This window comes from Erinaceus europaeus, chromosome 20, assembly GCF_950295315.1.
Source record: "Erinaceus europaeus chromosome 20, mEriEur2.1, whole genome shotgun sequence".
Classification (NCBI taxonomy): Eukaryota; Metazoa; Chordata; class Mammalia; order Eulipotyphla; family Erinaceidae; genus Erinaceus; species Erinaceus europaeus.
In genome coordinates, this window is record NC_080181.1 from 53,011,948 (window position 1) to 53,038,764 (window position 26,817).

Sequence of the window (26,817 nt, forward strand, 5' to 3'; positions counted from 1 at the left end):
AGAGAGAGAGAGTATTGGAGGAAGACATCTGTAGTCCTGCTTCACTACCTATGAAGCTTCCTCCCTGCAGGTGGGGACCAGAGGCTTGAACCTGGGTCCCTGCACTTGGTAACTTGTACACTCAACACCTGACCCTAAAACATTCAAGAATCTTGACTTTCAACTTTGCTAAGAAGACCTCTCTGAACTCGACCTTAGCAAGAAAGGAAAGTTTGCCTTGTGGACCTGTGGTCAGTACCATGCTTCTCATTCCTGTCTGTGCCATTCCCTCCTGCCATTTGTCTCTTTCCCTAAGGCATATAGGTACCAGAAGGTATAGAGTATGGTTTCTGGCAATCTCAAGGGGCTTCTTTGTATACCCCTCTCTCCAAAATATGGTGAAACCTGGATTCGGTCTGCTCTTCCAAAGCTTTGTCACTGGTGCGTGATGAATGTCCTGCTTTGTATCTGTTGGGTTTATTTGAAAATACTTATTTTGGCAGCTGGAAGGGGTGCATATGGAGCACCACTTAGAATGGAGCACACACATTACAGTGCACAGGGACCTGGGTTCAAGTCCCCAGTCCTCACCTGCAGGGGGCAAGCTTCATGAGTGGTGAAATAGTGCTGCAGATATCTCCCTCTCTCCTTCTCTCCTCCTATTCCTCCTAGCATCCCTCCCTTCCCCCCTCTTTTACTACCTCTTCCTGTCCCCTCACTTTCTCTTGGTCTCTATCCAAAATAAATAAATAAAATTTTATTTCACATGGAAAAAGGTGAGTTTACAGAGCAGCGATTGTGACTCTAGTTAGCAGTTTCTACTAGTAGAACAAATCACTTAGCCAGAGGACATGGAGACGTCACCATTAGAAGCTGATGGTTACCCCTCCCCTGAAGTCCAGGGTTATCCTTAACTCTGAATCAATCTAGCATACTTGCTTCCTTTTTTTTTTCCTTCAGCAAAATCAGCTTATTGAAATGGTGAATCCAGTGCTGTTGTTACCTGGGGACAGTTTCACATGATAGGTGTTAGCACAACTTCCCCACCAAGCAGTAGTAAATTTACCCAGTGTTCATACTTCTCCTTCAAACTTTATTTTTACTTTACATGATCACTCTAGATCCATCCTTGTTGTAGCAAAAGAGAAGGTCTCTCTCTCTCTCTTTCTTACAGCCGAGTAAAATGTCATAGTATATTTTTTAAGTCGTATATTCAGGTGCTTTTCAGAAATAAGGCTGAAAGAAATACATTTGCAAGTCTTCCCAAAACCTTCCAGCAAGATCACATTTAAGTTGGTGTACACATAGGTTTGCATTTAGTTAGGTTTTGTGTTTATGTGATACATACAAAAGAAAGTTTTACGTAAGAGACAGAGACAAACCAGAGCCCCACTCAGCCACTAATTCTTTACATTTTTTAAAAGAATTTATTTACTTACTTACTTACTTACTTACTTACTTACTTACTTACTTATTTATTTATTTGTGAGAAAGATAGGAGGAGAGAGAAAGAACCAGACATCACTCTGGTACATGTGCTGCTGGGGATTGAACTTGGGACCTCATGCTTGAGAATCCAATGCTTTATCTACTGCGCCACCTCCCGGACCACCAATTCTTTACATTTTAAAGGCATGTTCTCTTCCTAACCCATCTTCTTGTGTCAGTTTGAGATTACTCTGTCCAGCTCTGTCATCCTTCCCAAGTTTTAGATTACCATATAAGCACTCACCCCTCTCCCCCCACCCCCAAGCTTGGGCTTTGAATCTGGGCAGCAGTGATAATGTGCTCCCTCTCCAAATAATCCTCTCCTGCCCGAGTGACACAAAGCACTTTGTATGGAGTAGACACAGGTAGTTATTAAGCCAGTAATGACCACAATCCAGGCAAAGACTCTTGCATTCTGTGAGAGGTCAGCTTGGCTTTGTACAAAGGTAGATCCCACTGTTAGGCAGATGGAAACCCTTAGTGTGATCTCTAGGTAGCTCATATCATTGGGGAAGTGAGTTTTAAAACGACTGCATTATGGACTATGTAGACCCTGATCAGTCTGCCTTGCTACGTAGGGGAGGATCTCTTTGAAGTGCCTGGTGTTGGCCTGGGGATGAATTAAACAGGTGTGTCTCAGAATCCTAACTCAGACTCCTGTGTCATGATTCACTTCTCCAGGGTGCTTTGAAATAGCTTTTGGTGCCACCTGCTCTCTGCTGTCTCTGTCCTCTGACTTGGGCTGGAAGCAAGAGAACATCAGCATGTATTTTTTGAAACAATTAGATTATACATAATAACATTATTCATACTGCTGGTACCACTAGTCGGGTTTATCTCATCAGAGGTCGGTCCCCCACGCTGTGTAGAATTTTTAAGAACAATTGCAGCTGACATACCACTTTGCATGCCAACACATCCACTTTATTGTTTGTTTACCTATTTCATGTTGTTTGTTTATTTTGAGGCTCTTTATTTTTTGTTTATTGTCAATATTGAACTCATTCACTAGAATTTCAGTTTATTAATATGAAAGCTAATGAAACCTTCATTCAGCCTCATTTTACCTATTACTGAGTGCTTCTGAACCCAATTTCTGTATGATGAATTAGAAGAAATTGCAGGGGGGTCGGATGGTAGTGCACCAGGTCTAGCATAGATAGTACAAAGTGCAAGGATTCCGGTTCGAGACCCCAGCTCCTCACCTGCAGGGGGGTAGATTCACAAGCAGTGAAGCAGGTCTGCAGGTATCCATCTCTCTCTCCTCATCTCTATCTCCCCTTCCCCTCTCAATTTCTTTCTCTCCTATCCAGTAAAACAAGGGGAGAAAAAAAAAAAGGTCTCCAGAAGCAGTGGATTTGTAGTGCTGGCACCAAACACTTGTGATAACCCTGGAGGGGAAAAAAATGAACTGACATATATGGGTCCCAAGAGTATGATGCATACAACTGCAGAATTCACTGCACTCTCACCAGCCTTATTTACCTTTCTGATTATTATTTACTGGTAATTGCACGTTATCTGTCTGTGGTAATTTCCAGCCTTGGCTGCCCCTTAGAATCACAGAAAGGTTCGAGCTACGCAATAGGCTCACCTGAAGAGCTTTAAAATAAAGTGCCGATGCCAGAGGGCCACCTCTAGAGATTTCTGTTTAATCGGTGTGAAGTGTAATCCCCACATAAGAATTTTAAAGGCTCTCCAGGTAATTCTAAAATGCAGTTAAAATGAAGAAGTTTGCTTCAGTGGGAACATTATACTTCCCGGTGCATCTGGAAACACAATGGTGAGAGCGGCTATGTGCTGAATCAGGTTGGCAGTATCGTCGGGCTTTCAGTATTTAGTTACCAGTCTGGTCTGAACCAGTTTAACTTTATTTTCTTGTGAACGTTGATCATCAGACACTGATGTACATTGAACTACTGTCACAGTAGGATACTAAAGAATAAGCTTTTCAAGATCTTGGAAGTAGGGAAGTTAGGTGAGACTAGGAAATACAGAGCTTTGACTTTTAGAGGAGCATGCTAGTCCAGAAGTCATGGAAACATTGAGTAATGGAATCCAAGTCCCCTCAGTGAAAAGCAAAAGGAAAAAAAAAAACTCAGGCGTGGACCCCAGGCCGCATCCCATACCCTTGGTACACGATGGTCTAACCACTGTACTGCCAAGCTTAGTCAACTCGAAGTGTGGGTGTGAGCGTCCCTTTGTTTCATGAGCTTGCATTTTCTGGGTAACAGAGGTAGCTTGATGTGGTGGTTTAGATTCCCTACCCTAGTTCTGACACCATTCTATTAATTTAACAAGTCATCAACACCTCACGGTATATACATATACATATATATGTGTGTGTGTGTGTATATGAATGTATGTATGTATATATATTCCTTTTGTTGCCCTTTTTATTGTTGTTGTAGTTATTATTGTTGTTTTTGATATCATGGATGTTGGATAGGACAGAGAGAAATGGAGAGAGGAGGGGAAGACGGGGGAGAGAAAGATAGACACCTGCAGACCTGCTTCACCGCCTGTGAAGCGACTCCCCTGCAGGTGGGGAGCCGGGGGCTCGGCTTGCATTTTCTTCTCTGTAAATTGAGGTAGTGCTACCTTCTTTCACAGGATGATCAAAAACACTGGTGAGGTTATATATATGTATTATATAGCTATTTATGTATTATATAGCTATTTGTATCTGAGACACCATTAGTCAGTAAACTTAGTAGTTTTACCACTTAACCCCTTGCTTGTGGAAGGAAATAGAAGCAATGGTACTGTGTGCGTGTATGTTGTAAGGCTAGCTCTACACATTTATCTTTAATCCTTAAAACAACTCGAAGAGGGGCCGAGTGGTGTCACACCTGGTAAACAGAATGTTACTGTGTTCAAGGATACAGGTTCAAGCCTCTAGTCCCCACATACTGGGAGAAAGCTTCATGAGTGGTGAAGCAGTGCTACTGGTCTCTCTCTGCCTCTCTCTTCATCTTCCCTTTCAATTTCTCTCTTTTATCTAAAATAAATACATAGTTTATGTTTAAAAAACTGTAAGAAAGTTGATTTTTATGTCTACATTTTTAAACAGAATCTAAATAATTTGTCTTAGGTCAGAAATGATATTAGATAGAAATCGTATTCGGACCTCAGTGCCTGTGTGTTTTCTTTCATCTGACTAAATCTGATGATTTAGCCTCAAGGGTAATAAAAAGTTGATGTAATTAGATAACTTTGTGTTGATCTGGTGTAGTAAGTAGTGCATATCCTGCCCTTAGTCAGTGCTAGTGTGTATCAATTTTCTTATCACTGTGGCCAGCAATTTGTGTGTGTGTGTGTGTGTGTGTGTGTGTGTGTGTGTGTGTGTGTGTGTGTGTGTGAGAGAGAGAGAGAGAGAGAGAAAGGGGGGAGAGAGAGAAAGGGAGGGAGGGAGATGGAGAGAGAGACACCTTTGGTTGTCCTGTTCACCTTCAGGCTGATGGTGGACTTCCAAACTTTTTATCAGAGAATATGTATGTGCTGACAAATGTTCTGCCTGGAATGAACTTTATTTTAAAATGTGTGTGTGTGAATATATAGATATATATATATTCATCCTTTAAAGACCTCTTTGTTCCCTCCGGCCTTCAAATGGTGCTGGACAGCATCTTCTCTGGCACTGTGAAAGGTTTCTGCAAGCCCACCCTTAGGTGATGGAACAGCACAGGCTTTGGGTGAGTTCATGCCTGAATTTCCACCTATCACTGCTACCACGCCATCCCATCCCTGTGCATGCACAGAACGCCACACTCACTAAGGTCAAAACTCCAAGTAGCATCTTCCCTGAGTTTTGCTTCCATTGAAACGACAGCTGTACCCATAAGCCAAAAGCGGCTAATAGCTGTCAATTCGTGTTTGGCCAGTGCTTCTATGACCTCTTGATACTTGCCTGGAAGTGGCACTGCTGGATCATAAGATACTACCATTTGTATTTAAGGACTTTCCGTACTGTTTTCCATAGGGGCTTCATCACTCTGCATTCCTACCAATAGTGTAACAGTTTCCCTTTCTCCGTATCTTCACCAGCACTTATCTTTCCCGTTTTGTTGCTGTGGACCAGTCTCACAGGTAGTGTGAGGTAGTGTCCCATTGAGGTCCTGATTTGCATTTCTCTAATAAGTGATGTGGAGAATTTTCTCTGTGTGTACCATCAGAATGTCGAGAATTGTCTGTTCAGACCTTTTACCCATTTTATAAATTGGTTGTTTGCCGAGCTGTTTGATTTCTTTATGAATTTTTGGTAAGCGTTTTTTAATGTTTGGCTGAGACTTTCACTAACACTATTCAGCTTTTGCATTCTTGATTTATTAAGGGGAGAGATGGACAGAGAGAGGAAGAGACACAAAAGCACCCAGGTGATGCCAGGGCTCAAATCCAGGGCCTCACTCATGGTAAAGTGTGCTCTTCTGAATGATTTATGCCCCTCCAGCTGCCCACCCCATGGTATTAGAAGCATTAAAATCTTGAGGGATGGGGGCTACCACGTGACTCCCTTGATAGAGGACACCCATAACCATGCACCAGGGCACAGGATTGAGTCCCTGGTCCCCACCTGCAGAGGGGGAGCTTCCTGAGTGGTAGAGCTGTGCCTTGACAAATGTTGCCTGTAAGCCTGTTCTGTTTGACCCACACTGAACGGGGTGTATTAATCAAGTTGTTTCCAAGACTGTTCCTTATTGGAGTGACACAGATAATCAATTAAACAGGCTTGGCAACAATGTCAACCTAGGTTTTAAAGTTGGATTGACAGAGACGCACCTCCCCTTCTTTGATTTATCTGGTTGACTTCTGAATTGAGTCATCCAGTTGAATTTTGAAGAACCTGTCTTTTAGTTTTCGCTTTTTTTTTTTTTAAAGAAAAAAAAAATATGCCTGTGCTCCAGGAGGTGGCACAGTGAATAAAGCACTAGCCTCTCAAGCATGAGGTCCTGAGTTCAATACCCAGCAGCACATGTACCAGTCTGATGTCTGGTTCTTTCTCTATTTCCTCTTACCTTTCTCATTAATAAATAAAATAAAATAAAAATCTGTTGAGTTCTTGGAACAGTAATGATGCATCTTTGCATGGAAAAACAGAAAAATAAATCATCATTTTCTCGACGACCCAGTACTTAGTTTTATGAGAAAGATTAATCAATTAAACAGGCTTGTCATTCAGCTCTGGCTTAAAGCGGCACTGAGGGTTGAAGCTGGGGTCTCTAGCATGCCAAGTCCTGTGCTCTGATGTGCTGAGCTATGTCCCCGACCCTTATAGGTACCTTTCTGTTGGTGGTCACTTCACTTAGAATAGAGCAGTTTGGTCAGTACTTCAAATACTTAGCACGGCATGTGCTAAGGTGACCGACACAGCCATAAGGGGGAGGTCATTCTGTGGAAATTGCACTCGTGATCTACTCTAACGGTCTAGCTTATTACCCTTAGCTGGTGCACAGGTTCTCAGATTTGTTAGACGTTTCCCACCATATTGTGCTTTCAGTGTCCACCTTCTGGTCATTATCATGTGACTGGTCAGTGACAGACATCTGTGATTTTTTGCAGAGTACTCTGGAGAGAGGTGAGATGCTGCTTCTCTCTCATACTTTTCAAATCAAGATGATGGTTTCAAGCATAACCTTTCTCCTTCTTCCAGAATCTCTGGGTTACTTCAGCAGCCTACGGCTTTTGCTTGTGTGGGATATAATCAGTATGATTATCTGTCTTATGGCACATGCTATCTGATAATGTAATTGCATATTATAATGGAGCATTAAGAATGTCAGTGTTTTTAAGAAAAGGAGCATTAGGAGACACTCCAGATTAAAGAGTTGATGATGAGCATAACCTGTAACTGTGTTTGATCTTTGAGCATTGAGCATCTCATCAGAGTGGTGTCCGGATGATGCTTTCAGTGTGTTTAAAGCATTTTCTGTTGAAAGTGGCAAACCTATTTTAAATACAAAGAAGTCGGAGAGCTCACTAGAAATTCTTTTAACAAACAGAAGCGACACAGGTGACGTCATGTGTGACTTTCCATGACAAATGCTATGAATAGTTCTTTACGTGCATGGCCCCTAATTTTCATCTAATGCATGCTTTATCATATTTGTTTGCAGATGATAACATTCAGGCCCAGAGAAATAAACAAACAAACAAACAAACAAAAGTGGTAAACATTACAGAGCTAGGAAGTAAAAGCTGTTATTTGAGCCCAGACTAACAAGAGTGACATTAAGGATTCTGGCTTGAGAAATATGGCAGACCCAAAGAAGGCTGCTTCATACTTGACATCTGTGCTAAACTGCAGAGATTGGGAAAGAAGAGACTGTGTGGTGGGCCACTTTGTCCCTCCCTGCTGGCCTCACACCCAGGTACCCACAGACTGTGTGCTGTAAACAGCAGGTGTTAAGGGCCTGAGGTGGGGTGGGTTGCAGGAGCAGAGCAGAACTGGGGTGCTTTGGCTTTTAGAGAAGAGGCCCACTTAATGTTCTTCAAATCAATCAATGAAAAAGGCCTGTGGCCGCAGAAAGCTTAGGACTAGATAAAGAGACTTCACATTAGAACGTCACCCACACCTGTGCTCGAGAGAGCTGGATTCATGCACATGCAAAGCATATGTTTCTCATGATGTGAATCGAGCAAAGTTGCCTTTAAAGTTAAGCATTTTAAAGCTGTGAGTCCTTAGAACCAAGCACTTGATTTCAAAGTAGGATTTGATAATTCAGTCGACAAGTGTGGTATGGTCTGATGCTGGAGAAGTTTCTGTCTCCCATTGGTTGTTCCAAACAGGCGTCTGTGAGTGTTGGTTCTCCCTGTGGACATCATGGTGGACTCTGTTCTAGGAGAGCCATTCCCTTCTGCCTTGCTTCTGCTGGAGACCAGGCTGCACCCGCCCCACCCTCCTTACATTTCCTCAATATTTGGTTGTTAGCATAATGTTAATTGCTTTTAAGACCTCAGACAACTCTTGATCAAATTAACAGACTTACGAAGGATTCCTGCTCTTTTCATCTAACCCATTTGTGACCTCTGGGCAGGGAGGGTTCGCTTTGCTACAAGCCTGATGCACAAAGCACTTTTCTGCACAAGGGCCACTGGGGTAGAAACTGTAACGTAAGCGTCCCAACCACACGCCACGGCCATGCCTGGGAGGCAGAATGTACATATTTAACCAGAGGTGCTTGCTTGCAGGGAAGATGCCAGAGAACCCGACTCCTGGAGCAGTTTATCCTATGAAATCCCCTACGGAGACTATTCTGTGAGGCATCACCGAGAGCTGGGCGTCTACACCTTAACCTCTGAGGCTGAGTCACAGCATGGAGCCCCAGCTGATGGAGACAGCCGCACTGGCCATATCTCTAAACTTATGAACATCCAACAGCAGCTTATGGTAAGGGTGGAAATGACTATTTGCAAGCCCTTCCTCCAAGAACCTTGCTATAAATAGGACTTAAGGTAAGAGTGCTTCCTCCTGGGGCCAGGCAGTGGTGCACTGGTTGAGTGCACAGATTACAGTGCACAGGGACCTGGGCTCAAGCCCCTGGTCCCCACCCACAGGGGAAAAGCTTCACGAATGGTGAAGCAGGGCTGCAAGTGTCTCTCTGTCTCTCCCCCTTTCTATCTCCCTCTTCTGTCTCAATTTCTTTCTTTCTCTATCCAATAATAAATAAATAAATATAGATCTTAAAAAAAAAAAAAAGAGTGCTTCCTCCAGGTCGAGAAGTGTGTGAAGCAGCATGAGCAGCATTCATTGCTACCACTAACATTGGGTTGGAGTGCTGGGAGACAGACCCAAGAGAATGTCTCATTGGTTTTGGCCGGGTCTTTGAAATAATGGCAGATATTCATACACATTGCAGCCATAGAAACACACAACACATTTTCCTGGCATAAAAGGAAATCTGTCTGTGTTTGGTTTAACTCTATGAGAACAGTTTCCATGATTGTTGCTAAAGCATCAGGAACCAGATTCCATGAGAAGCAAAGCCTTTGGACAACGGTTTCCATGAGTGATGACAGTGTCACCATATTGGAATCGATTGCTAAACAGTGAAAAGACCACTAAAAAATAGATTTTATAACATACTCAAGCCTTCAAGAGAAAATTGTTGCCAGACATACAAACATTACAGATTCTGTGGTAGCATTTGTTATGCATAATAGAACCATCATATGGGTGTATCGCCTTAGCTGTAACATCTGAAAGGCTAAGGCTAGATAATTTTTTCCACCCAGGCCATTTCAGAGCTAATTTGATTTGGAAAAGACTTTGATAATAATTTCATTTAAGGTCACCTAGGGTCAGCTTCGTGCCAGAAGCGTATTTGGAAGCAGCTGTCCAAGAGACTAATGAGGCGTTGTGTGAGGTGCTGTCCTTTGCCTTCCAGACTCAGGTCTGTTCTAAAACAGGTGTCATCCCATTTCTGCCTGAAAGAACTCTGCCAGGAAGCCAGAGTTGAGACCAACAGTACTTCCTGGGCAGGGGTAGATAGCATAATGGTTATGCAAAAAGACTTTCATGCCTGAGGCTCCAAAGGCCCAGGTTTAATCCCCTGCATCATGATAAGCCAGAGCTGAGCAGTGCTCTGGTAAAAAATACAAATAATTAAGTAAATAAATATGAAAAGTCAAGTTCTATACAAAGCTTTGTATATTCCACAAAGTGAGGCAAATAAAACACTTCCATCTGGCGACTGTAAAACATTAATCCCCCAATAAAGGGAAAAAAATTTTTTTTTTTTTTAAAAAAAAACAGTACTTCCTGCTAGGCAAACAAGAATTGATTGAAAATATCAGTGTGCTGGTGACAGCTGCCTACAAGGTGTGGGAGTCGTTGACAGGAGACCACAGGAATTAGAACTGAGAGGATGTGTAAGTTAGGAACCGGCTAAGTTTTTAGAGCTACAGTACCTTTTTTTTCCCCCTCCCAGATCTCTGATCTATATTTTTCACCCTTTATTGAATTTTTAAAAAGTTTTATTTGCTCGGGGCCAGGCGATAGCACAGTGGGTTAAGCACACATGGTGCGAAACGCAAGGACTGGCGTTAAGTATCCCAGTTGGAGCCCCTCAGCGCCCCACCTGCAGGGGGTCACTTCACAGGCAGTCTGTCTTTCTCTCCCCCTCTCTGCCTTCCCCTCCTCTCTTGATTTCTCTGTTTTATCCAACACCAACGACAGCAATAAAAATAACAACAACAACGATAAACAACAAGGGCAACAAAAGGGAGAAAAATGGCCTCCAGGAGCAGTGGATGTGTGGTGCAGGCACCGAGCCCAGCAATAACCCTAGAGACAAAAAAAAAAAAAAAAAAAAAAAAAAAAGGTTTTATTTGCTCATTAATGAGAAAACACCACAGCATCACTCTACCATAAGTGATGCCTGGATCAAACTCTAGACCTCATGCTTCAGAATGCAAAGCTTTGGAGGGCGGGCAGTAGTGTACCGGGTTAAATGCACATAGTAAGGAGCACAGAGATCCCGGTTCCAGCCCCCAGCTCCCCACCTGCAGGGAGGTCATTTCACAAGCAGTGAAGCAGGTCTGCAGGTGTCTTTCTTCCTCTCCCCCTCTCTGTCCTCCCTTCCTCTCTCCATTTCTCTCTGTTCTATCCAACAACAACATCAGCAACAACAACAACAATGAAAAAGAAAGGGTGGCCTCTAGGAGCGGTGATTTCATGGTGCCCCAGCAATGTCTATGGAGGCAAAAAAATAAAAGGCGAGTGCAAAGCTTCATACATGGTACCATCTCCTGGGCCAAGCCCTGTATTAAATTGGGAGGCCTCCTTTCATAATTCTTCGACACCACTCTGGAGGAACAAATGCAAATCTATCTTGCCGATACTTCAGGAACACAACACAGAAGCGTCTGTGAAAGTGTTTTCTTTGTTTTGCCTTTATGAATACCTTAGTGAGCACAGCAGGCTGTATACCTGGGTATGCAGACACCTGCAATAGCTCCAGTAAGCAGGCAGGGATGTTCTGGTGATGAGGCATTCTGGGTGGTGTATGAGTTTGCTAAGTGAGCAGTGAATGAGAGGAAGGTAACTGTGCATAAGATTCTCACAGCACATCAGATGATGAATACAGATCCGGAGCTTTTGTGTTGATCCAACTGTAGCCTTAGAAGAATCCATGAGATTGTAACATAAAGTCAAACCCTCCCTACAGATCAGTTGTGTTTTTCTCTATTTCCCCCAAGCATGTCTTAGTTGTACATGTGGCTTTTTGCAGTAGCATAACTTGCGATTAACTGTAGGTTTTACTTTTTTGTGGTTGCAGTAGACGCATATGCGTGTGCTTATTTCACAATGCTCCTCTTGTGTAGATAACAGCAGAACATTTCCCATCAGTTTGATGAGCCAAAGTCGTTACTCATGTTCATCTACTTAGCTATATCCTTTTGCATTTTTTTAAAGATAGAAGTTAAGAGAAAGAGAATGAGGAATCGAGGGAGAGAGATGCAGTAGCACCCTTCACAACTCGTGAAGTTTCCCCTCTGCCAGGGCTCCCAGTGGTGGCCAGGGGACTTGAACCCAGATCATTATGCTTGGCAGGGTGTTGTGCTCTGGGAGGTGAGCCATCTCCAGGCCCCACTGTTTACATTTTTACAAAACACTTTGAACGTTCCAAAAGCTATTTTTGAGATGACCCATAATACTCTTCAGTCACAGTGATACCTGAGAATAACCAAGACTTCGGTATCATTGGTCGAATCGGCTCCCGTTTATCTCCTATTCAGTATTAGACAACAGAAGAATGCTGCTGTCCTGGAAACTCTGAGTCCGTAACAAAGCTAGACTCATGGGGCTTAAGGACACTTAACTCCTCAGCTGGGGTGCGGGAGCACCTGCCAGTACCTCTAAGTCAGTGTGAGTTTATTGCACTTGCCAAGATTAATTTTTACTTGTATTCATGAGGCAGGATAGAGACAGCCTCTGCCTCTCTTAAGAATCTATGAGACATATCTTTGTGCTCATTTGGAGATAGTCACTATGCTTTTTAATGTTTATTTAATTAGGGTGGAGACAGGGAATTGAGAGAGATGGGGGCGATATGGAAGGAGAGACAGAGAGACACTTGCAGTACTGCTTTACCACTCATGAAGCTTTTCCCCTGCAGATGGAGACTGGGGCTTGAACCTGGGTCCTTCTGCCTGGTAACACGTGTGCTCAACAGAGTACACCCCCATTGTGCTTGATAAAAATAAGAGTTATGGGGATTCAGATTAATCTACTGCCTAAAAAATAAGTTCACAACACAGAAGCTAGTCCCCTCGAATACCCCCGATCATTTTCATCATCTAAGTGGATATGAAACACTGCAGGAGAGAAACATGGCAGAGAAGGTGTGTTTCTGATCATTCTGGTCAGTGTTCTGCATGCCTTTAGCAGGGCTGGTGGAATGACATTGAGTTCTCACTCGTGGGCTTCTGCTGATACAGTGGCTAAATGGCATCTGTTCCCATGGGCTGTTTCATGAAAGTAGCTTTTCATTTCCTTCTAGAAAACACACATCAAGCAGATGGACCCTCTCCTCCCCCCAGTGGTGACCGCTCAGGAGCCCTCAGGACCACCCAGTACCCCAGACACCCTCAACCAGTGTCTTCCCTACACACCAGAACCCATAACCAGTGAGCAGCCCCCTCCTCCCAGGCAGACGGAGGCCTCTCCAGGCTGCTTGGGGAGCCCTGCAAAGCAGAATGGAGGCGCCTGTGGTCCATCAAGTATGGTTCAGGAAGAGAATAAAGACTGTTCCCGTCGGAAGAAAAAGAAAGGCACAGAGAGAAAAATAGGGGAAGCGACAGCGCCAGCGCCAGCGCCCACTGTGATTCCAGCGGTCAAGTCTGATCCCAACTTAAGAGCAAAGTGCCCAGGAGGCCTTCCGTCCTGTGGGGTCAGAAAAGAAGGTGCTGCAGCAGAATCCAGTGCAGTGACCAAAGAGTCGGGGTTAGGGAGCCATGGTCACGCCACCTCACAGAGAGACATGGTCCTGGGGCAAGGCTCAAGCCAGCCTTCCTCCACAGAGGAGAGGGGGCTGGGCAGCTGCTCAGCAGCAGGCAGTGGGGTCTCAGAAATGGCAGGGGACACAAGACACGGTCTCAGGAACCCAGGTGCCACTCCCCAGGCGGCAGAGCTCAGAGTGGGGGACAGTGCAGAGGAAAAATTTGAGAACCCTCACGTCAGCACTGCCACTGAGGCAGAAGCCACAAGTGAGCCTGCAGAACAGGCCCAGGCTTCCAACTCTGAATCTGCCACCAGTTCCCTGGGTGGCACCAAACCTGCTGAGTCTTCACTTGCACTTAGCAGTCGAGAAGCTTCCATGGGAACAGCTGTAGACAAGGAAACTTGTAGCAGCTGTCAGGAGAGAACAGTGGCAGATCGGAACTCTCTAGATGAACCAGCTGTAGCAGACAAGGTTGCAGAAGGCCCAGGGCCCAGCACACCCTCCAGAGGCCTGTTTGAGACATTGCCAGCTTCTGACTTAACCCTCCCTAGGCCAGGAAAAGATGTAGGAACACCCCACCAGAACCCTGAAGTGAACTCATCTCAGGTTCCCATCTGCCCTACAGCAGAGGACGAGACCCTCTGGGCCACCCCTGTGTGTCAGCAGAATACAGTGACTGCCACTGCTGTGTCAGCTGCAAAACATCCTCATGACACTGTCCCTCAACCTGAAAACACTCCCCCAGGGCAGCCTGACTCACAGCATTCATCCACAGCCTCCAATCCCCCAGGCCAAGAGGTTAGCTCAGCCTCCACCCCTGCCTCCAAGAGGGCTCCCCAGGAAGGTGTGGACTGTGGCCCACTCCAACATTCAAGTAAAAAGGACCCAGGAAAAACCTCAAAACCAGAAAGCATTTCTACAGACCTGCCTGAGGGGGCTCCATATCCCCATGCCAATATCCCCAGAGAAGAGGAGGAACTGGGGCCACGCCAGCCTGTGACATCAGACAGGACTTTCTCTCTGGCAGCCAGTGCAGGCTGTGAATCAGTAACTGAGCATGACGCGCTGGCTCCTGTCCCCTCCCAGAAAGAAAAGGGAACAGCAGCTCTTCAACTTCATACGGCAGCGGACCACAGAGATGGCCCGGACAGAGATCCCAGCCCTCTCACCCAGAGGCCACCAGGAGACGAAGGTGCGGTAGGCTTGTCTGCATTCCCTGCCTCTCCCCTGCCGCAGCCCAGCATGGGCAACACCAGTACCAGTGAACTGGGGGCAGAGCAGGAGGGACCCTGTCTCTCAGCAGCCCCTGAGTGTCTGAACCTTGAGGGGGCCACTGATACCTCCCCCCAGCCCAGTGTGTGTGAGGCCCCAGAGTCCATTTTGACTGAAGCTGGAGAAACACCAGTGGTTCCCGAAAGCTGTGCAGCCCAGGAGCCAGGCGAGAAGGCAAAAGCAGTGACGTGTCCCTTCAGCCAGAAGGACACCCCATCTTCAGAAGCTCTGCTGGAAGAGCAGAGAACACCTGTCTGGCTGGAGGCAACAGGCTTCTGCGGAGAACCAAGCTCCGTGCTCTGTGCAGAGGACAAAGCCTGTCACAGCAATCCCCCGGGCGCACCCTCAGCCTGTCTTCTCACAGAAACGAAACACAACCAGGAAGTGGCCCCACCAGTCTCACAGTCGACGGAAGGTGGGGCTGCCCAGAGCCTGGTGCCACCAGGAGCAGGTCTGGCTGCAGACTCAAGCCAGGAAGTGGGGGATGCAGAGCCCAGCAGCTCCCCTCTGCTGCCAGACGGCGCTGAGGCTCCTCCTGGGGTTAGAGCCGCTCAGCAGCTAGGGGAAAGCCCTGCATGTAGGGTGAGTAGAAATGTGTTGGCTGTCACAGAGGCTAACCCTATGCAAGCTGGCACTGAGGCCAGAAGAGCGGATGCGCCACACAGCAGCCCCGACACCCTGGTTGCCACAGGCTCGCTGGGCCAGGAGGCTGTGAGCCCAGGCCTGCCAGGAGCTTCAGTGGACACAGGGCAGACTGACCTGCAGGGCGCTGTGGCTACCGGGGAGGCACCTCTAGGTGGGGAGAAAAGGAAGGAGGTGGGAGCCAGCATCAGCTGCCACATGGATGTCTCTAAGGAGGAAGATGGACAGACGGACGATGGACGACAGTGCGCCCACCTGCAGCCCAACTTGGGACTCTCAGGCCCTGGTGACAAGGTCCCCAGCAAGGACAGTCTTGCCACTCCCTCTCCTCACACTGTCTCTGCAGACTCCATAGAGGAGGCTGCCAGCCGCATCGTGGATGCCGTTCTCCAGCGAGTCAAAGCCCAGGGAGTCCCCCCCACCCCACCTTCCAGTCCTGTAGAGTTGCACCCACTGATGGAGCCTCAGGAGGAGGTCCGTGCCAGGGCCACCTCCCTGCCCGAGGAGACCTTACAGGTGGACAGACAGGAAGATGCCCCTGGGAAGCTGTCAGGGGAGGCTGCTGAAAGGGAGGAGCCAGAGACATTTGCTGCATCTCTCTCCCTCACCCAATCAGCCACAGGTAAGTACAACAGAACCCCAAAGTCACCAGTCTGAGAACAGGTGCTGAGATGGGATGGGAGGAATGGAGGTGTCCCTGTGTCCAGGGGGCCTTTACACATTGAGGAGGTGCTTGGCTTGGCTGCCACCGCTTAAGCACAGGCTAGTCGTCTTGGGACAGGCCAGATTTTGCTTCCTGTCTTGGTGCCCCGGAGCCTGGAAGCAGCCATTCATTCTGTCCCCCTGAAGCACCCCAGCTCTCCCCACCTGGACGGGGCTGCCGAGACCACAGGTGGTCTGAGGTGATAAGGGAGTCCAGCAGCTGTGTCCACTCACGTGGCTCAGTCGTTCCCCCAAGGACTGTGAGAAACAGCAGACATCATGCTTTGCTGGCAAGCTGGCAGCTCCTTCCTCTCCCCTCCAGGCTTGTCTGTGCCCCGAGCATGTTCAGAGTAGAGTGGGCTCCTGAGCATTGGAGCCTGTGGTCCTGCATCCTCATGTGACATTAGGTCACCCCTGAGGGCTGGGAAGCCCCTCCCTCCCCTTCCTGCGAAGCCCAGCCCAGCAGTCTGTGGGCCGAGGACCCTGCGCAGCACCAGGGCTGGGATGCAGGATTTCCGCCCCAACCCCTGGCGGCTGAGCTGCTGTCACCAGGCAGACGTTGTGTCTGCTTATCTGGCTGCAGCAGCTGCTCCCAACAGAAAGCTCACACCCCCGTCCGCTGCAGCTCCGGGTAACCATGCCTGGTGAGAGCGGACGGTGGAAATAAACTCTCAGAGTGAAAGTCCTGACCGGGAGCCGTGTCTGACTTCTGGCATATGGACTGGCCAGCTTGGTCCCCCACCTGTTAACAGGCAGAGAAGTCAGATCTCCATGGTCGGCTCCAGGCTCTGTAGGTAAGACATAGCCTGTTTCATTTTGACCATCTGCTTGCTTGTCTTCTCTGTTCTAAGTTTAAAAAAAAACCCTCTAAGTTGTGGGACATGGGAAAAGTGTGGGGGCAGGGTATATAGAGAGACTAGCAACTAGATCAAGGAAAGCCATTGTTTAGGGGAAAACGATGTTTGAACACGGCAGTCATGAACCCTGATAAAAGGCATTCAACTGTTTATAATCTTTATCTTGTTAACTGAAGTCTTTATGAAACCTGGGTTAGTCTTTTAGGCCTTTAATTTTGTTAGCATTTAGGTAGAGATGGGTAGGTGTGGGCCGAGGTCACAGTTTAGACCAGGAGGTCTCCAATCCCAAAAAGGAGGTACAATAGCAAGTCTATTTCAGGGGCCCTGGCTGCTTGGCATTTCAGAAGCGTGGGAGGACCTCAGAGCCAATGGCGGCTGTTCTATTTGAATACTGGGTCTTGGGCCATAAGGGCTGGAAGGATGTCTGTCTGCCTGCCTGCCTGCCTCTCTGTACCCCCCCCCCCACCCCCTCTGCCTCAATGACAGAGTTTAAGCCACGTTAAAGGTGGACTTGCTGAGGTCTGTGTCTTCGGGCTCCAGGAGACGAGAGAGAACAAAGGGGACCTTTAGACCTGAATATAAACAGCTGACCTCTGCAGGAAAGATATTAAGAAATGACATTTAAGATCTTCAGGCTTTAAGAAAAGGAGCAGGACACAGGTGGTTCAGCAGAGTCTCTGAGCTCGGGGCCGGTTGTGACGTGTGGGCGAGTCATTTGCTCTCCTACCACGAGGAGTCAGAGCTCGTGGTGTCAGCCCACAGAGAAGTAGGCATTGGTGAAGAAATTGGTGCTTTCTTCAGAAAGCAGCTGGGATGGGGAAAGTCCCTGGCACGGCTCCCCGGGGGGAAGCTTAGCACCTGAGTCTGAGCTCAGAGCCAAAGGGTATTTTCTAGGAAGTGTACATCCCTTCCCTGAACCCCTCGCCATCCTCCTTCGTGAGGAAGGGGGCCTCGGGTCTCTTCTGACTTGGAAGGAGCCACACGGCTTTGACTCGTGTTCTTACGGCAGTTGGAGAGGGTGGGTTGGGAAAACACATAACTTCCATCTGGAAGCAGGTATGTGGCCCTTCACCTGTGGGCATGTGCGTGGCAGGCCTTGGGAAGCTGACCGTGTGGGACGGAGCCTGGCCAGGCTTGGTGGGTTCGCCTGCACCCCGAGAGCCAGTAATCACTGTTCACCACTGCGACAGCTCTCTGCTCACCAAGATCCGTGCCTTCAGTTGATGAGTGTTGGGTCGTCATGAGGTTGTGCCCAAATATCACACCCTCAGATAAATGACTTAAGTACCAACATCAAGCCCTCCCCCAAATTACTCTGATTTCACATGGAAAAGTTGAGATCAAAGAAATATCTTTAGAGGGACTGCTTAGTTCAAGTTTTCTTTTGCATCTCCAATCATATTTTGTGAACTGGAAGGCATAGATTTGGCTTCCTTGGACAAGGGACCTTTTTACCTATTCTTAAATTGGCTGGTAGGATTATATAATTAATTCCAGAGCAAAGAAAGAACAGTGACTTAAAAAGTCCATCTATGAACAGGTAAGTTTCTAAGTTCAGTGCAGACCTTTGCGCATGCATGCCAGTGTATCTGCAAGAATAACATCCTGATTAACAGAATCTGCGCTTTGTTGAAAGAAGCCTCTCTGCCCTTTAGTGTGGAGGGAGCACTCTTCTCTGCCAGCGCAGATCGCAGTGAGTGGCGTGACTAGATTAACAGCAAACAGAAGATTCTCCACATGAGACTGAGACAATGCCTCCATTTGTATTTAGATTGCCAGGGTGAATTTGAGCATTCCATGGCCAGCCCCTTGTTTTTATTTGTCTTTCCTTTCCTGGGAAGAAATAAAAGTTAAAAAGCTCCATCTCATGAGTTACAGAATTGGATAAAAGGACAAATAAAAACATCAAATTTGTCACTCCAGTTCGCAGTGGCTTTCCCTGCTTGTCCTGTGCAGATGCAAACATTCTTGCCATTTTGATGATGGCCTAAATGGACTACTTAGCTTCTGCCCTTAATCTGTTCCCAGAACATTTGATAGTTTATTTTTCCATGTGCGAGTCAACAGCACACCCATAGGCTCGTCATGAAAAGTCAACAGTGCAAACGCAAGTTCAGAGACACTGCAATGGGCCTCCCCTTAGCACAGACTCACTCAGAGGCCCAGAGAGACACAAACCATGGGACAGAGAATAAACTCAGCTGCAGGGTTGTTTAGAGGAGACCCTTCCTGCAGGCGAGAGGCAGCTCTCCCACTGAACCCCCAAACCCAGGCAGACAAGACACACAAAACCTGTAGCGTGTTGTGCAAACAGTCATGGCCCAGAATCAATTTTTCAAATGCACTTTGTAACCACCTTGTTCTCTTCAGAAATGCCGGGCTCGAAAGCTGACGACGAAGTGGATTTTCTGAGTCACTTCAGGGCAAACTCAGTGTCTGAAGAGGTGGCCGGAGGAAGCCCAGCTACTCCCCCAGAGCTGAAGCCGGGACCCAAGACCCAGGCGGTGAGTGCACCCAGCTCTGAGGAACAGAGTGGGCCAGTCTGCTGTGTATGATCTACAGCCTTGGTTATTGTTGTAGCAGACTCTTCTCTATAGGATTTCTCCCATCTCTCTTCCACCAACATACAAATTAGAACCTGTTGTACTTAGACGTTCCTAAGTGGCCTGTACCACTCAAGACTTTTGGAGTGAGTGGTACCTGAATTCCCTCAAGTTTGTAAAGAAAAGAGACTTTTCCCCATAGACACAAAACTTGGCAGTTTGTTACCCAGTCAAACATGTCACCAAATGAAAACTGACCTCAAAAAGAGCTCTCCCACCCTCCCTTGAGTCTTGGCTGTTGTTGCTTTAAATAGAAACCAATAGCTGCAGAAATGACACTTTACTGACATCTCAGTACAGTTGCAAATGCAAAGTACATCTCTGGGAGAGACTTAAAAAAATAGAAGGTTCAGTGTTTTCCATTGCAGGAGTTTTGTTGAGATACTGAAATAGAGTGCGGATTTGTCCATGTCTTCAGGGTAAAAAAAATCCCCACACCAATGTCTGGCTTTATTTTGAAATACTGCAGAGCATTGAGAACGGAAGGAGACATCTCCCCCGAAACATTCTCCTCTCTACCTGCATCTCCAGGTGTGTGTGTGTGTGTGGGGGGGGTGTTCCTGGAGATATTGGGGATCTGGATTCTCACCCTCTCTGTACTTCTCCTGCCTTCTTCCCGCCAAGAAGCCTGGGTAGTGCCTTTCCCACCCTCACTCCTCCTCCCTCAGCCACTCAGCTCTTTGATGCTCTCTGTTTCAGTCTCACTCACATACACACAAAATCCCCCATCCCAGTGAGCAGCAGAGTTGAGTTGTGCCTAATATGTTTACAGTCTGGCAACTAGCTGTCAACACTGTCTAATTTTAGAGCATTAGCATCACCCGGAAAAGAAACCTCACACTCATAAATAGCCTGTCTCCTACCCACCCATCCCATTCTCTCAGGATATGCCCCGTCTAGAACTTTGTGTAAATGGAACTACACAGTATGTGATCTTTTGCAACTGGTTTGTTTGCCATTTTGCGTAATGTTTCAGAGTTCATCTATGTTGTGACATATGTCAGAGTTGGCTTTTTTTATTGCCAAGTCGTATTCCTTGATATGGAAGGACCACCTTTGTGTTGTATGGTTGAATTGTTTTGACTCTGGGCATTTATGATTAATACTGCTCTGAACATTGGTATCCATGTTCTTGTGACTATGTTTTCAAACACCTAGGAGTGAACTTGCTGGGTCCTATGGTAATATATATTTAGTTTTCAGAAATGTGCTGCTTCTTGAACTCATTCTGCTGTTTCTATTTTGAAAATAAATGTGCTTAAACTTGTGGCGAGAAATGATGCTCTTAAGTTTTGGATTTTCCTGCTGAGTAAAACATAGAGACACACACACACACACACACACACACACACACACACACACACACGGCCTTTTGCAAGTGGAACAATCCAGTTATTGCAGTAAACTGTATTGCTTTTCAGAAGAGCAATCTCTCCACTTGTCAATTCCCTGATTTTGCTCATTGGAAGGCTAGGTGGTATTTTTTTTTTTTTTCTCAAAAGTCACCCTGAGCAGGTCAACAGGACCATGGTTTCCCAGAGTGTTCCAAGTAGATGAAGCCTGATAAACAAGCTTGATTTTATTGGCAGTTGGTGGTAGGGAGGAGCTCGCTGTTCCATCCTGCCCCCTTCACAGATATTATTCATGACTAATGCCTGGGTGGCTACTTGTGTAACAGGCATTATTCAGACAAATGCTGCTTTTGCCCCTGGGGGAAGAAGAAAGAACACAGCCTGCAAGGAGGGGACACATGTCTTTGTTTCGAGAGCCCCTACAAAATGGAAGGAACACACTCACATCCTTGAATTCAAAGTCCTCTGTCTTCACATTATTACAGTGATCAGTGTCACCAAATGTGCGTGATGCTTGTCCTTCCACCGGGCATCACTGTCTCCTGATTGGAGAGGAAATAAAGCATTGAACCCCACCCACTCACCCACCCCACACCCGCTTCTTATTTGCAGTTGGGAGAAAGGTTGCTCCTCAGATTTCATGAATGTATCTCACTTTACAGATACAATAATTAGACCTTGGGAGAGTCACAGGACTGGTCTGGGGTCAGACCCAGCTACAGTGAGAACTGAGGGCTTGGGGTCTGACCCAGGACTTAGACAACAGGACACACCTCCTCCTCACTGCCATGCCTGGGATCCAACCCAAGGAGCATCCATGGCTCAGAAGGTGTTTGCTGTCCATTGCTGGGGGTTGTCTCTGCCTACTGCATTGTGTCTGCCCCCCACCTTGTTTAGTCAGAGAAAACATCTGTAGGAAGAAGGAGAGAAAGAAAGGAAGAATCTGCAAGCGGGATTCTCCATTCCTCATCAGGAACTCATGCTTTCAGGAGCCCTTTCTGTTGACAGAACTGTTGTAAGGTGCAGTCTGACCACTTTCCTGGCTTCCTTGTTACTCTGCCAGATGAGCCCTACTTGCTGTGAGTCGAAAAGATGAAGCCTGAGCATACATTGTAAACTTTGCCATGCCTCACTCCCCCACCGTCTTTTAACTCTTCATGTGTCATATTCTGTATGTATGCTGTCACTGGGTCAGGAGAGAGAATGCTTTAGGCTCTGTGACACAGTCTCCCACAGCTGGTCAGCTTTGTTGCTATAATGCATGGGAACCAGAGGTGGGGGGGGGGGGGGTTCTATCCCAATGAAACTATGGACACTAACATTTGAATTTCACATAATACTCCTGTGATACAAACGTAGATCTTAAGTAACTTATTTGCCACCAGGATTATCACTGGGACTTGGTGCCTGCATAACTACACTGTTCCTAGCTACCTTTTTGCAGCTTTTGGTGGAGGGTGAGAGACAGAGCTAGGGAGAAGAGAGATGGAGAGATGTCTGAACATTCCCCCCACCCTTGGGTTTGAATTCAGGTGCACACATGTGCTGTACCAGGTGAGCCACCACTCTGCCCCGCAAGTAAGTTTTTTCACCCATTTAAAAAATGTGAAATGTACCTTTAGCTTTTTTAACAGGCTGTACAAAGTAGGCAGTGAGTCCATGACTGGGAGGATGGTTGTGCACTAGTGAATGGCAAGAAAGAGGGCTGGTGGGTGAGGGTAGATAGCATAATGGTTATGCCAAGAAACTCTCATGCCTGAGGCTCCGAAGGCCCAGGTTCAGTTTCCCAAACCACCATAAGCCAGAGCTGAACAGTGCTCTGATAAAAAAATAAAAAAATAAATAATAAGAAAGACAGAAAGAGGGCTGGTGCCTTCAGAATTGTTTTGTGATGAGAGCTGTAGTCACTGAATGGTATATTGGGGACCAGTGCCACTTCTGTGCTTGTCCTGCGCTGGCTTTGTGACTGGGCCTCTCCAGAGCTCTGCTTCCTGCTTTCTCTCCCATTCTTAGCCTTCACCTTCTGCACCTCACATGTGCAGTCAGAAAGGGGTTGCTTGAGCCTGTTGCTGAAGTTGAGTGTGGCATGGCCCTTGTTTGACATTATATAATCTGGTCTTCTGACACATGTCCATTCTGTTGTTGACCTTGGGAATGAACCAGTTATTGTTTCACTGTCTCTTACAGAAACAGAGCAGTCTGACTCTGTACACCTGCTGCCTTGCTGCTATCTTAAAACCTTCCGGCAGCGATCCACCGAGGGCATTATCTAAATATGTAAAGAACCCATGGCGAGTTCTATAGGAGTCTTCCTGTCCTATAATGTTGCCTGAACATATGTGATTGTCAGCCTGTGGGGACCTCCCTTGACTGTGGCCCTATTGTGTTCTTGTTTTCTTTAGTCCACTAGTCTGATCACCTGTCTTGAAAACCAAGGAGTCATGTTTTATATCTTAGCTTGCTTGCCAAATTAAAGACTATAAGTGAACCGTGACTTTAGAAATCAGTGTAGTTGAAGATCATGATTCATAAAAGAATAAGGTAATGACAAGGTGAATGTTTGCTTATATTCTCAGAGAAGTTACACGTATATGTTCCATGCTGTAGCATTCTTAGTAGAAGGGCCTAATATATTTCTTGACCTGATTAAAAATTGTTCACAATTCATCTGGTATTATCATTAGTTGACACATAGTCCAGTCCACTCCCATTGACCTTTTCCTCTGCATTTCATGGTTTGTTAGTAAATCTTGTGGCAGCTGTAATGCTAGTTGCAACTCGTTTTATTAATGTGAAGAGAAAGTGAGGTCATAGAAGCACTCTGGCGTATGCAGTGCCAGAGATAGAACTCCAGACCTCATGTTTTCAAGTCTAGCACTCTACCACTGTACTATCTGCCAGGCCTCACTAGTTATAATTTAAGAGTCAATGTTCTCCTCATAGGGTGGGGATAGATAGCATAATGGTTATGCAAACATGCCAGAGACTCTGAAGACTCCCCTTCCATTCCCTGCACCACCGTTAGTGAGAGCTGAGCAGTGCTTTGGAAAGAGGAAGGAAGGGAGGAAGGAAGGGAGGGAGGGAGGGAGGAAGGGAGGAAAACATTGTCCTCACTTGTATACTTGATAGTTTCCAGCTTCTCAGATCATCCTGTGTATCTCCCATTTTTCCCCTCACTGAGAGAGAGAGAGAGAGAGAGAGAGAGAGAGAGAGAGAGAGAGACTCGTGTGTGCATATGTCAAGCACTTGGAAAGAGCCTGAAACGATAACAAAGTTTAGCATTATTTTTATTATTATTGCTACTAGTAATAACTGGTTCTATAACTTCGGATTCCAGTATTATTTGTTTAAACGGTTCCATTTGGTGGCTCCTAAAATGATCAGGATTCAGTTTCTGCTTCTTGAACATCATTATAAAAACTTTAGGGATGGCATCAGACATTAAATTGGCAGACACAGAGCTTTGTATTACCTCTGAGACCTTGAGAAACTGAATAAACCATGAAGATTATCTCCAGTCTAGCACCTTAAGTTTAGCAAAGACATGAACTCAGGCTAGTTGAGTGACTTACCTCATTCATGATGCATTCTGTGAGCTGAGCTTGAACCTCACTGCTGTGCTAGGACTATAAGCATCATCCAGAAGATGCCATGCTGGGGAGCCAATCCCTTTGCTGTAGGGTGGGACTTCACATTGCACACAGATGCCCCTGACTCTCTCACACACTGAAAGCCTCAACCCACTGCATTAAGCTCTTGCACTTTCTGTGATGGTTGGACAGTTTCCTTTCACCATTTTAGGGCCTAAGCTGATTAACTTTAAAGTCAGCCCCACATCCTTCCTTATTATAGTCTGTTTAGCTGTAGCTAAGTGCCACCAAGATGGCATTTTTCCAAAGAAGTTTGCTTTTGCTCCAGAAATGACTAGGATTTTCCAGACCTGCCCATGATATGACTAGGCATAGAAGTGGCATTGAATACTGCCTGAATCCAGGACAGAAAGCCTCTTGGGACTATCCACCCTGAGAATATTCATCATGAGAATGTTTTCCATGGTATCCAGGTCGGAACTGTGGCTCCTACTTTCCTCCCCTGGGCTGCAAACCCACTCACTCTGAGTGCTCTGGGAATTGTCTCTGCGGCGTGTGTCCCAGTGCATTGAAGGGCCTTGTCTCACTATATATATCTGTTCATGGAGGTGTCTATAGTAGTTTCCTTATCCAGATGCTCTTTCCATAAGCTTACTGGCTAAATGGAATTGTCACTTGAGCAAGCCAGTATAGCTTGTCAGGATGCCCAGCTCCAAAAACCAAGCACTCAGGCACAAATGATATCAAGTACAACTTTAAAAGCCCATATGTTGAGCATCCAGTCACTGAAAGTCTGCTCTTTATTCATTGAGCACACACTCCCCAAACCAGAGAGTCAGAACCCTGATCCTCCACCTGCTTCTGAAAATAACTACTGTGCGTAACCAGACGTCAAATGAACTGAATTTCCATTCCTAATTACTTTGCACAACAGCACAGTGTTGGTTTCTTTAAAGTGATAAGGGGTGCTGTCGAACATCTCCTGGCTAATGTTTTCCTGCCTAGATTTGCTCTGTACTTGGATGATTTCTACCAGAACTTTGTTTTCTTTCTGTTGTCTCCAGGGGGCGAGCTTGCCTTTCTCTCTAGTCCAGGTGTTTGCTTCAAAGCTTTGGCTTTGTGTCAGTTCACAGCCTCCATGCTCGGTGACCAGAGGGGGAGTCTTGTTTCTTCATCTGTAAGTTTGAGATAGTGTTGCCTACTTCAGGAATCATTCACATTAACCGGAGTTAATATGGCATCCAGCATGTAAGAGGCATAAGTAGTAAGTGTAAACCTCGTCTCCTTTCAAAGTAATCAGTACTACTCTACCTATGGAGGAGTGAATTTAGATAGGCAGCAGTGAAAATGGCCTTAGCAGAAGCCACCATGTATAGGCCCCTACTGATTCTCATTTGCATTGCCCAGTTGCTGTGTTTGCTGTGAGGATGCAATGACGTAGCAGTGTTTGATTCAACAAGTGCTTGTACACCTCAGATATGCCGAAATGAAGATATGTCCATCTCTGTACTTAAAGACTCATATTCCAGTGGGCAGCCACAATAGTTAAACTAATGAAGAGGGTAGTCTACTCCGTGAGGAACCATAGACAAATGTAGGTGGCCTGCTATAGGCAAATACCATTCCATGGGAGGGAAGGTAAATTCTTCTACCTCCTACAGCCCCTGGGGAGGAGGAAATGCTTGTGGAAGAATACTCAGTCTTTGCACTGTTTACCTGGAGTGACTTCCCATGTGTTTTGAAAGCTGCCTTTCCTTTGTGGGAGGGGAGACATGCATTGCCGTCAGAAACACAGCCCCGGGCATGCCCATTCTTTGTCTCTGTACACTTGGATGGACGACCTCAAGGAGGCTTATTAAGAGAGCTAATGAATTGCTTTGATGCTGAATTCTGTGGCCAGTTGAAAGACAGAAACACAACTTAAGTCTGCTTGTCTTGACTTACTATGTTTGATTGTTTGTTTTTTACCTCATCATCACTCTGCTCTATCTAGGTGGTGCCAGGGATTGAACCTGGGACCTTTGCATGCAAGTCCAGCCACATTATCTCCCCAGCCCATTTTTGCTTCTTAATGAGGAAGCCCCGATAGTGGGTGGGTGGGGGGATAGGGAAAAAGGAAAATTCCACTTGCAGACGTAGGCCCTCCTCAAGGATAGACTTCGGCTCTGCTGTGTTGACGGTTGATAGCTTTCTTGGATTCATTTGTGCTAGTTCAAGATGACTAGTGAGGTCTTGCTAACGGGCCATGATGCGGTCTTCATATGAAATTGTCTTCCTTGTCCAGGAGAGGTTTCGAGGTTCTGTTTTAAGATATGATAGGCCCTTTCAGCGGCTGTTTTGTAACACAGCCCGTGGCTTTGATCTCATTTTTTATGGAGTGAACATGGGCT

At 46.3% G+C, this 26,817-nt stretch overlaps 1 protein-coding gene across 12 annotated transcripts in view; it reads left to right on the forward strand.

Moving 5' to 3' along the window:
- AKAP13 (A-kinase anchoring protein 13) overlaps positions 1 to 26,817 on the forward strand; it is a 323,919-nt gene that overhangs the window by 151,150 nt on the left and 145,952 nt on the right. For 11 of the 12 annotated variants that reach the window (XR_009546608.1, XM_060179361.1, XM_060179364.1 and 8 more), the window contains 3 exons: positions 8,656 to 8,854; positions 12,969 to 15,945; positions 19,253 to 19,386. Coding sequence is in view for 11 of the 12 variants with exons in the window: in XM_060179361.1 (XP_060035344.1) it covers positions 8,656 to 8,854; positions 12,969 to 15,945; positions 19,253 to 19,386 (3,310 nt within the window). In the remaining variant the exon portion in view is untranslated. Of the gene's footprint in view, positions 1 to 8,655; positions 8,855 to 12,968; positions 15,946 to 16,688; positions 16,820 to 19,252; positions 19,387 to 26,817 lie in introns of those variants that run through there. The other variant, XM_060179372.1, reaches the window with a different exon arrangement.